Genomic DNA, 12599 nt, shown 5'->3' with positions numbered 1-12599 from the left:
ATTATATATTTACCTAAATGTGATTTTTCCCTAGTTTTTGGTTAACTAATTCATTTTCCAAGTAAACCTACTTCAAGGAGTTATTCTGATGAACAGACATTAGAAACATCTACTATACCCCAATGTCATTTTTACCAACCGCTCTACTCTTTGGGCAAAAAAAAAAAAAAAAAGAAAAAGAAAAACTGAGTAAGTATCAGCAGTATTATCCACAGTGCAGAACGCTGTCATGTAGAAAGCCCATAATGTTTCTTGGATCTATTAGGATTTCCCTACTGAGTAATCCACAAAATTTATTTTTAGACTAGTGCGATAAAATAGAAAAGTTTCTTTCCCTCTAGGATCGGATTGGATTTTTAGGTGAAATCCTCAAATTATGCAGTATGGTTTTCTGATAAATAATAAAAACAACTAAAACAACTCATCTTGAATGTGTATCCATGGGCCTTTTCTACTCCAAAAATAATTACAGATTTGAATATAAGCAAAACATTCTCATAAGAAACCTGGTTTTAAAGTAAAAGATACCAAGATTTGATACAAATTAGAGTTTTTAAAAAAGCTTACATCTAACATGTTGTTTTGTATTTGTAAATATAAAATTCTAAGTTAACAGAAAAAATACAATTATCATCAATTATCTTTAGCTTTAGCTAGAAATATTTTGGAAACAAAGTGGCAAGTAGTCCAGTTTTTTTTGTACTCAGAAACACTTTATAACCTCAAATGTACACTAATATAATTTTTTTAGTTAATTGAGCTTATGATAAAAAAACAGTATTATGGAAATGCCGTATCATGTGGAAAACAGAGAATCTAGTATTTTATTGCCCTAAAGCAAAGAATAAATAAATCACTGGAGGTTACAACTAGCAAGTGCAATCTTACTAATTACAAATAATATAGCCTGTTACTCTTTCTGAAAATTTCTCCTTATTTTCAATATATCGACTTGAAAATCTACTCTGGAAAATTTACAAATGTTCTCAGAAAACAAAAGAAAGTTAAGTTACATGTTAGCTATGTATAATCTCGCTTCCAAACTCTAAAGGAGTAACCTAAAATGAGACATTCAATGTTTCTCACTATTAATGGAAACACTGTGGACCCTTCCATAACCACTTACGTTCAGGCATTAATATTAATAATGAATCTTTCTCAGGCCATGCCTAACTGGGTAACACACTTAAAAAGAATGTAAGTATTCAAAATGTAGATGGAAACTCATAGCGGACTACAAATAAAAACACAGTGAACCTTGAACAGTAATACCTCACTTGTAGGCCATGTAGGAATCGTAAGAATTTCAAGTTTATAAAAGTATTACCTATTGCTCGTTTGAAAGCAGCATATAACACAACTGTATGTCACTGTTGGAGTCAAGATCACCATTGGGAATGGTAACCGCCTGTGTCCTACTGTGACAGCCTGCCGCCTCCCAGGACCATCCAGGCGCCTCGCTATCCCTGGGACATGTTTCTCTGTGCCTGCTGAATAGTCAGTGATTCTTCCCTCGGCTCCACCAGAGACATCACCACTCTTCATAGGTGGTTTTTTAATTTGTCAGGTACATAACTAATGAGCTTTCCAGCAAGCCTGGAAAACAGGTTATCAAGCCTATCATCTGCATTTAAGAAAAACATATATACGTCAAGAGGCTCTAGTTAAATGAGGCTTATTCATATCCTACAGAATGGAGATATAGACTGAACAGTATTTCCATCAAAAATTTTTCCTTTTATCAAGACTCACAGAAGTGTTTTGGGAGGCCAAGGCCCCTAGAAGTCTGCAAGGCAGGTGAGATATAACTCTACTTCACCAAAAAAAAGAAAATCTCTCTGAATTATAACCACATTAAAAAGAACTTATTAAAAAGTCAGTCAATTCATAGGCTGATGATTTGAACCCTAATATAATTGGGCACACAAAGTTTTGGTCTTCCTTTCTGGAGGTTATAGGGTACACTTAACACACACTCAGAATACAAGTGCCCAATGGTTTTAACTCTCTAAATATCAGAAGAATAAAAAAAAAATCAGTTGAACCAGCAATCTTTTAAGAAACGTCATTAACCAATGAGATATTAAAGTCATAGTTCTACTGGCCAAACCACAGGTATCTGACCTGCTTACTCATTATTAAACAGTGGTTTGGAAAAACATGCTAAGTAAGGATTCATCACGTTTACTGTGCGTCAATGCACCCTGACATCTGAAAGATAAGAACACAGGAAGCAGTGAGCCTACGGCTTCCCAGGCTCTCTGCAAACCAGAGAATTCCACGATCTAGCCCCTTTCCAAGTTCCAGAATTCTCAAGAATTCTGGATTTTAGGTGTTGATCATTAGCCATGGTTCTGAAGCTGACAGGTGAAAGTTTAAAAGCTTGTCTCTACCACAGATGTTCCTTTTTCATGTTACTATTTTACGTTGCTGGTGAAAACCAGAGCTGACAATGTCAGTGAACCCCCGCTTCTCCACTAGGGGGTGTGTATGTTGTGTATATTGATGTTGGGGTGGATGCTGGGCATGTAAGGAATCTTGCAGGATACAGACAGTGGCTGGCCACCTTAGTACTGAGAAACACTAGGCCAGCATCAGCATAGGATGTTGCTTATAGCTTGTTATCAATATATACAGTGTCACGATATTTTTAAAAATCTTGGAAACACCTTAGAGTATAAACGATTTATTATTAATATTATTGCCTCAAATCTATAAATATATTTACGGATCTTCCTCTGAACTACATCAAATAATCTATCAAAGATTTTTGCAGAACTGATTTACTAAAAATCATAGTAAGATCTGTAAGTTGCCCCAAATTCTTTTGAATTCTACGTAATATGTATCATCAATGTCTTTTTTCCACATAATTAAAATCTCTAGGAAATACCTACATATCTGCTTATATCAGATTCTTATTTAGAAATTCATTTATACTTTGTAGGTGATGAATTTGGAAAGCATATGTTAGGATCACTTTTTTCCCCCTAGTAAAAATTAAAAAGACATCTTATAATTTTATAGAGTTTGATTACTGAAATTTATACGAACATTCCTAAAGCTTTACGGCCAAAGCCAAAAAAAAAAAAAAAAGAAAGAAAGAAAAAGAAAATGCAGAAAGGCAGCATAGCGATAGCAGGAGCAGCCGCACACAGCATGCAGTAAGGGCGGGAGTCTGCCACGGAGACGATAGCGTGTTCCGCAACCACAGGCACGAAGGGTAGGGAACAGGGTGGAGGGCATGGGGTGGGAACACACAGTGCAGTAGTTTCTTACACGTCTGCCTTTGCTAGCTGGAGTACAGGACGGAGAGCGCTTCAACAAAGAAAGGAGAATACGACACGTTACAAATACTCACACGCGACTCTCGATGGCTATCACTGTGTTAACAGACAAAGTATATCCACATACACGTAAAGACACAGTTTTTGATAGGCTGAAAGTACGTGTATTTTCGGGAAAAACTGGAGGATAGGACAGTAAAGAAACCGTTGCTCAGACTCGGTCTGCAATGACAGTCAAGCTTTCACAGGACCCCAGGCAACAGTGACCCACAAAATAATGCTCCATCAAGCGATGGACAGTTCCTTTTCTGCAAAGGTTGGGAGGAACAACTGAAAACGTGAGAACAAAAAGGATCCAAATAATTCTGATTTATTGCCAGATGGCATTTAATAAAATACAGTCTTTTACCTACCAAATTCTTCTGGTTTTCAAAGATGAGGCTTTTAAATGACAAAAGCTAAATTAGGCCTTCAGGACTACTGATAAAGAATTAAAACAAAAAGTTACTTCAACAATACTGTCCAACCTGATGAGACGTTAGATTCAAGTCAAGAAGGACCTTCACCTTTCAGACATTAAAGATTAAGTAATTAGGAAAAAGCAGCAATAACAGTAAGTAGGTAATAACTGTACTGAAATGTCTCTCAAGTGTCTGGAACCTGGTGATGTGTGAACAGCAGAATTTTATAAATGTAAATTTTATAAAATTTTATAAATTTTATAAATGTAAGCTGTATCTGCCTCTGGCAATTCCCTAGATTCAACAGATCCCAACATCTATTGAGGTCAGGTTCACAGACTGGTGGGGAAGACACCAGGCCATCATGTCACAAACACTGTGACAGAGGTTAGCAGCAGAGTTCTCTGGGAAGCTGAGTGGCAGGGGCGATTTATAGTGGGATCCAGAGGAGGGAATTTATAAACTGACCCACAGGGGCTATGGACCTCAGAGAAAACTGGAAGGATAAGAAACACCCTTCCAGGTGGTCGGTGTTATCTGTACAACTCTGCCAGACTGGTGTGCAGAAACCTTTATTTCTTTCTAGGAGCCTCGGAAGGCGGACGACCTGAATACAGTGTCCCAAAGAGCTAACAGCAAACCAGGATTAGAAGGCCTACAGGTTCCTAAGGAAGTTTTTGTGTTTTCATCCAGTCCTTCCTATTGCTTTAAGCAGAACTCCCCTCCCTAACCACAGGCTGCCTGCCTAGCACACACCCGTCTTCCTCAGCTCCTCTCACTCTGTGGGCCATACCTGTCCCTCCACGAGGACCTGCTCAGCACTCAGTTCTCTCAGAAAGCCTTTCTACAGCCTTCCAGGATGGCCAGGTAACTCTCCTTTACACTCCATGACAGACAGTCTGTACCTCTTATCATCGTGCTTCTCCCAATTGTGTTACAATTATTTATTTACATGTGTGTTTTTTCCATCAGATTCAGATCCTTGAGGATCTGCAACATGCTTATCATAAAGCCTGTAGATGTAAAAATCCTTCATAAATACTGAACGAATCCTTCTGACATTCTACAATACTTTATACCTAATTATTTCTTAATGGCATTCGTCGCTTTCTACCCGGCGCAGTCTAACTATATATTTGTTTTCTAACAGCAAGAGAAGCATTTCTAGGCCTACTTCTATATTGGATTTATCCTAGCAGCAAGCACTGTGCAAACTACAAAGTGTAGAAAGTGCTGAGATGTTTAAAACAGGGATATCTTTACTTTTTGGGTATCCCTACACTTCTAGACCAGAGTCGGGAGTGTGCTGAAACCATGAAGAGAGGCAGGAGTAGCTCAAAGTAACTATATTGCCACTATGCTAAAAACAAGTCAACATGTCTCTCAAAACCAGCCCTGCATATGAAGGACAACAGTGTCCAGGCTGGCACTATATAAAGCTAATAATGGTATGAAATTACCATAGGAATAATGTTCTTCCTAAAGGGTCTACCTGGAAGTCAGACAGCGATATTTATATTTTCAATAGAGAAGGGGAAATTAGACTATTTCCTGATAATACAATTGGAGGAACACACACTACACACACTTTCTCTTATACACACTCTCACAAGCACAGTGTTCTACTAACAGTGAAAGTGGTCTTCCAGCATATGCTAGAAAGCAGTATGCTGTCTTCGTTTACCATTGAAACTGTGCATTTTATATCTGGTGTAAAACTGCCACTATAAATTTCTGGTTGATTATGGAAGTAAGCACATAAGCAGAAACCAAAAGAAGTAATTTATCTTAAATAATCTGGCAAATAGATTTTAAGATTCAGTTAATGAATTCCAAAGGTCTTTTAAAGTAAGATACTGAAGAGTAAAAGACTAGATAGTCATGGTTCTTTCTCTCTAGATTGTCTAAATATGTTAGGATATATAATATACTATAAAAAACATATTGTATATATAAAATAATACATAATGATGCCTAAATTAGGGAAGGACTGCATATTACAATCTTCTGAAATGGAAGAGTTTTAGTTTGGGTTGTATTTAATATGTGGATGGAAGATTTAAAAAAAAAAAAAAAGAACTGAAAGAGGAAACATCAGGGGGCGCCTGGGTGGTTCAGTTGGTTAAGTGTATGGCTTCAGCTCAGGTCATGATCCCAAAGTGCGGGAATCAAGCCCCTAATCCGGCTCTCTGGTCTGAGGGAGTCTGCTTCCCCTTCTCCCTCTGCCTGCTGCTCCCCGTCCTTGTATGCTCTGTCAAATAAATAAATAAAATCTTAAAAAAAAAAAAAAAAAGGAAAGAGGTAATATCAGGAATGCCACAATTTCTCAGAAGGATCTAGGCTTCGTCTGGGTCACAGGATTAAAAGATCTTCATAATGTATATTTTAAAATTCTATTTTCCATTGATTCTCCCGTCTGATCAACTTTCCCCAGATACAGCTACACAATGCTGTCATACCTCAGATTTCCGTGATGGGTTATGACAGATTATTAAAGAAGCTGGGGGGGCAATGATGCTAAAAGCAAGAGATGAGAGAAGGAAGCTAGGAGCCAGGAATGAAATTAAATATTTTAGGACATGTTGGCAAGATTTTATTACAGAGCCAAACAAGGAGTAGAACTTGGCCTGCCAATACTCTCAGATACTTGCTTCTTGTCATATGCCAGGATATAAGAGAACAGTGTTAGGAGGACCAGACAGTTGGGACTATTGGGACTAACTCTATTCCTTCATGTCTGAACTTTTCATTCTACACCTTTAATTCCTTGGTTTACTCTCTCCTCAGTACACCAGAGTAAGACGGCCTCCAGAAAGCAAGCTGGCATACTCTCATTTGCCAGGTGAGAGGGCAATTCCCATTTTTTGTGAATTTGGCCCATATGAGCAGAGCGTAGAATTATAATTTAAATAAAACTCAAAACATACCTGGCATTGATTTATAAATGACAATATGTTTACCAAATATAAAGAACAAGTAGTTCACTTATAGGACTATAATTAGTATGACCTTTAAAACAGTCAAGCCAAGTATTTTGGGGGCTCAGCCAAAAAGAAGAAAATGACCAGAACAGGATGGAAAGTTTGCAAGCCGGTCTGACCATCCCCAGACTTCCGGCCACTGGGATGCAGGGAACAGATGGGGAAGAGCCCAAGCTGCTGACTCCGCCTGCCCCTCACCCTGTTTGGGGGTGGCTTAACATGGAGTCACCCCCCAGGTAGCCTAGGACTGGGTGTATGGGGCTTCAAGAAAAGACAAGGTCAAGAGGAAATGATTTCCACAGCAGAAGGACCCTGAAGTCCATTTCATTGCCATCACTGGTGTCTCACCGCACCGGGAAATGCCTGATCCAAGACATAAAGTGGTCAGAGTGACGTCAGTTTACCATGAACTAAACCCCCCCCTTATCTGCCCTAAACAATATCATCCATAACCCTGTTGTGAACCCTTCTCTATTCCTACAAAGATAGAATCCTAAAGCTTTACTAATGGGGGAGTAAATAATCCACTACTGGGAGAATGCTGTGACCAACCAGTTACAAGCACTGGACTGAATATTTTCTGTGGTTCTTTTCTCTGTCAGAAGCCTATGATTCTACATGGAGAAAAGCCCAGCTACCCGAGTTGTCCTGAATTACAGAAGCAAGGTGCTGAGACCATCTTCTGCTTCACCTGAGTTGGGGGTGAGGGGGGAGGAAGGACCTGGGTCGCATACATTGCTCTCCTGTCAAGGCTGCTTTTGCTGGAAACTTGACTCACCAGAAAGTTGTCTAAACCACGCAACTTAACAGGGAAGCTTACAGCTCCAAATGTATTCCCATACTGCTAGAAATTCTGGTATTCACTTAAATTTTGAACTAACAAGCAAAACACACTGAGGAAAAACTGGAGGTGGGAGAGTGATTCTGGGTATTATTTCATGTAAAAAGAATTATTGTGTTAATAGGCCCATAAAGAGGTTTAAGGAAAAAAGTAAAGCATCATTTTGGAGGAGGGGATGTGCTGGTGGTATGGTTCTAGAGAATCAGAGGGCAGTATGAGGTCACTAGGCCACAGGGAGCAGATGGGCAAGAAATGAAACTTTCTGCTATCTGGCTGAATTCTGGCTTTACCCCTTACTAAACCTACAAGTTCCTGCTGCAATTCAAATTTTAGGTCTTCAATGTCATCTATTTCTTGGAAATTGAAATGAGAAAGAATGACCGGAGGATGCGTTGTATGCATTATTTAAGGGTTACAATCCACTTACTACGGGGCTGGGGGGCAGTCTTGCTCAACACTCTTAACTAGTTTTGGCGCAAAGAACAATCAAGGTTGATTCTATTCCTTAAGCTTCCAAGTGCCGAACAGAAAGGAAGTACCAGAAGTGGGGTTTCACACTAAGCATCCTGGATACCGAACGCAAGCATGCCGAGGATCAAATACCATTTTTCAAAACATCACTCGACTCCAGCTTTGAGAACGAAATGAATAATAACTCTGGGAAGAGCAGTCATAATCATCAACTATAAAGAGAGGTTTATACCGTAAAATACGAAGGATACAAGCAATTTTTTTTTTTTAAACGGGAGTTTACTCTGGCCTTCTCCCTGACATGCAAGCCTCACTGTGCAGCGATCCTGTGGCTGGACAAGCGGGGAGAACACTGACTCGGACTGGTGGGGGGTGGAAGGTGAGCAGAAGGCCAAGGAAACATTTAAGCCACACTGGATTCCTGGACAAGAAAGAAAGCTAAAGGGAATGCAGGAAGGGAGGCGAACAGCCTATTACGAATAAGGAAACAATAACCAGTGTTACTGAGGGCTCTACACACCTTGTTTCTTTAAATTCGCACACAACCTCTGGGGCAGTACCACTATTACTATTATCCTCGCTCTTCTGATGAGCAAACTGGGGCTCACCTAATGGAAAGGTTAGGGAGCTCGCTCCCAACCATACACCCAGAAAGTGGTCGAGGCAGCATCTGAGTCCACTTACGCACTTAACCAATAAACTGGAAGAAGAGAACTCAGGAAGCAAATGAAGGAAAAACCAGGCTTTTTAAAAGCTAAAGCCTGATTCATAAAAATTCAGCATGTGTCAACTCAACTCCTTTTCCCTTTATGATAGGAGTTCCTTTGTGCTGGTTTGAAACCCAGTGTTACATGTGAACTGCACTTAGGCTGAGTGCTAGCGGGTGAAGGACAAGAAAGCTTTCTCCCGGAGGAAACTGAAGGCAGGAGGCTTCTTCACTAGAGGCAGCGGCCAAGAGAGCAGAGACAAGGCGGGCGGCGGACAGCGCACATTCCTACAGCCCTTGGGTTGAGCAGAACGAAACTATCTGTCAAAATACATACAACTTCTAGGTTCTACATTCATTGTTTTTGTGGGAGAAAAGGGAATGCAGAGAAGAGTTTGTTAGAAAAAAAATGGAATGTTTTCTATCTAGTGGAAGGAAGTTAAAATAATTTATTTGAACTTCCTTCCCATTCTCTCTCAAGTGAAAGATGTTTCTATGAACATACTATATTGAATATTTTAGTACAGTGAGACATACAGTAGATTATAACATGAAATACAATTATACGTTAAGACAGTCCTTTTTATTGCACTATAGAATTAACTAGAACTGTCTCAAGAATAATGAAATAGCTTCCATTCAGAATGGAAAGGAGTACACTTCGGTATAATATTTCAAAGAGAAAAAAAAATCACTTAAAAATTTTTAAAAAATCTAGACCAAGAGTTTTCTTAAGTGGACAATTATACGAAATACTTTTCTGAATATAAGAATTATGTTTAGCAAAACACAAAAAATCAGACACACAAAAATTTCCCTGGTTGAAAAACTGGTGCTATGTAGAACATTTGCATTTGAACCCATTTTATTTTCCAGTTTCTAGAAAGGTTATATGTTCGACATGACAAGGATTTTTAATGTGGCATTTAATGTGGAATAGAGAGAATGTGTACATTTGGTATTTCAGTAAACAGAATGAATAATATACATTAGGGACTTCTAAGTTATCAAATGGATAGTATTAATTTAGGAGAGAAAATGGTAGTGCAGTCAATTTATAGTGCATGTAGCACATATGTTAACGAAATCATTTCCACATTGTAAGTGAAATCCTGTCAGCATTAAAAACTGATTTTTACTCAGATATTATGATTTGATTTTACCACCGGAAGTTTACTTCAAACAGAGAAAAATGGCAAAGTGCCAAAAAGGGGAATGTGAAATAGAAATCACCATAAAATATAAAAATGAGCATTTTTATAAACATATGTGTATAGTTATAATAATCAAATAAGCCTTCCAGTCTTCAGAATTGTTGCAAAGAAAGGAAATAAAGATTCTCTGATGGCCAAAGCATTTTTCAAAGTACATTTTCACTTTCTGATGTTTAATAAACTCTTCATTATATTTCAGATAAGAAAGAAGCAAATTTTGTCTCACAAATAAATTACCAGGTATGATATTTCTAAAACTGACTGCATTACTAGGCAAAATTCTTCAATTCAATTCACTGATGTCTTTTACTGAAGGATGCATTGGTTTGAAAATCAAAGACTTACGTCATCCAAAAAATCAATCAGTGAAGATGAGGAAGAAGAAAAGGAATCCTATTTAACGAATACAGCAATAAAAAATAGAAAATATGGATGAAGCAATTTAATAAGAACAAATAATAAATCAAAAATTTTGTAAAACAATTGAAAGGCAAATGACATTAATTCAAATAAATAAATGAGAAAAGCAGTCATTGGCATCGTTTGTCAAGAAACTTAGAAATCCATTAATTACTTTTAAAAGCGTGGTTCTTTTTCCCTTTCCCAAAGGAATGAAATATAATGTATACATTGTGCCCAAAATACAGTAAGATGAAGCACATGGCAAATCATTAATACTCAAATAAACGAAGCACTTTAGAAGGGTAATAATTACAAGTGAGTAGCAGAATCTCTTGGCCTCTAGCTGTTCCCACTGGCACGTAACCTCACTGAGAACAGGACTTGGTGAATTTGGTCACTACTCTATCTCCATCCAGCACCTAGACCAGTGCTCTGCATAGAGACTTGTGATTATTTGTTTAACAAAGATATAATCACTAACTTGAATTTTCTGAGACAAAAATATACTATATCAGAAAATTGGTTTTTTTCCCCTTAAAGCATTTAAGCCCCAAAGAAGGACAGTCATAGAGTCACTATTTCGATTATTATGGAATATACTGCCTAATACACTCTATGTAATACTTTTAACAAAAAGTATTTCTATTGTAAACTTCTAAAATAATTGAACTGATTTGGAGCTAGACCCAACATTGCCCTATTGTGAGATTTGACCTTTTTCACTTTTTTTTTTTTTAAATTGCGGCTCTATGCTTGGGACAAAAAAGAAAAGTGTCAAAATTATTTCAAGTGTTCGGATTTGTTCTGCAAACACTCAGGGGAAGAGATGAAATTTCTTTTAAATGTTACAACTCTCATATTTAGATCTTTCTTAAATTTTTCTTAAATACAGATGTGATTATAGTTTCTATAAGAATGCAGAACATACTCTTTTCCTAACACGTTTTTGTTTATATAAGATTCTAGGTCCTTTTATGTGGGAGGCAATAAAACAGTTTCATTGCGAATGAATTTCAAATCACAAAGTGAATTTTAAATGGACTGCAGGGAATACCTGAAAAGCTTAATACTTACTTCAAATTGATCCAGAGCATCGGTAGGCGTATTCAAAAATGCCAAGAAAGAATGCTGTGAGTCTTGGTGCTCTATACCTAGAAGACAGCAGCAACTTTTTTTTAAAACTAGAACAATTTAAACTAATTCTAATGGATAACCTTTCCTGTCTGAGTCTATTAAGAGCTGTTCACAAGCTACCATATTTTAAAGTTGATCAATGCTATTAACTCTACATGTTTAATAAACTGTATTACTGTTTTTTGGAATAGCACTTAACAGTTATATCAGTCTCCAGGACATACTTGTTTCCTGACTTGAGGTCTTGAATTTCTTTCTTTTCCCATATAGCACATCATAAGAAACATAGTAAATCCTGGTAGACTTGGGAGAATTTTAAAAACACGGTTATGTCTGATTTTTCTCAGCTAATTTATCACCAAACAAGGTTTCTGTTTTGAAAAACTCTTAGCAAACATATAGTATGTACTAATATAAATAATCTCTTGTAATAATGTAGTGATAAAACAAATGTATTTAGTTATGAAAAAACATTTGTCAAGGCCTCAGTTTGATTTCAGGTATTGTTTTATTGATAGAATAAATCACTCATACCCTAGTTTTTCTCAGATAAAGTTCTAAAAGTTGATGCCTATTTGCTGGTTATGGTATTAACTTCAAATGCATAATTTCCAAAATAATTCTTAAAATATGTATACAATGATAAATACTAACGAGGAAAAAGCAGAAACAACCAAGCACCCATTTTTGATTCCATATCCTCAGGAAGTGACATCAGCTAATTTGTGTGGCTTTCATACTACTCTCTATTAACAAACATCACAGATGCCAGATGAGGCACTATGTTCAGAAATTCATCCAGTCAATAAATATTTACTGAGAGCCTATTATGTGCCAAAACCTTGTCTAGATACCAGGATATATTAGTAAACACAGCAGAAAAAAATATCCTTGCCTTCATTATATAAATATGATATTATATTTAAATAGTATAGTACATTATGTTACAACATAAAGTAAAACTTTATTATTCTACAATGTTCTAAATCCAAATAAAAGTTATAGGTTAACATGCTTTCATAAAGCAATATGATAAACTTAAGTTATTTCTTCTGCAAGTTTAGATCTGTTCTAAAAATGATGCAGTCAGTAACATGAGGCG

General features: G+C 37.1%; 1 protein-coding gene across 15 annotated transcripts in view; it reads right to left on the bottom strand.

The window, feature by feature from the left end:
- CDC42BPA (CDC42 binding protein kinase alpha) overlaps positions 1-12599 on the bottom strand; it is a 338602-nt gene that overhangs the window by 55233 nt on the left and 270770 nt on the right. For 7 of the 15 annotated variants that reach the window (XM_047703772.1, XM_047703778.1, XM_047703776.1 and 4 more), the window contains one exon: positions 11438-11514. In XM_047703772.1, the coding sequence (XP_047559728.1) occupies positions 11438-11514 (77 nt within the window). Of the gene's footprint in view, positions 1-3279; positions 3319-10306; positions 10355-11437; positions 11515-12599 lie in introns of all 15 variants that reach the window. The other 8 variants (XM_047703770.1, XM_047703777.1, XM_047703774.1 and 5 more) reach the window with 3 other exon arrangements.

Source organism: Lutra lutra, chromosome 15, assembly GCF_902655055.1.
Source record: "Lutra lutra chromosome 15, mLutLut1.2, whole genome shotgun sequence".
Lineage (NCBI taxonomy): Eukaryota > Metazoa > Chordata > Mammalia > Carnivora > Mustelidae > Lutra > Lutra lutra.
This window is presented reverse-complemented; position numbering and strand designations above follow the sequence as displayed.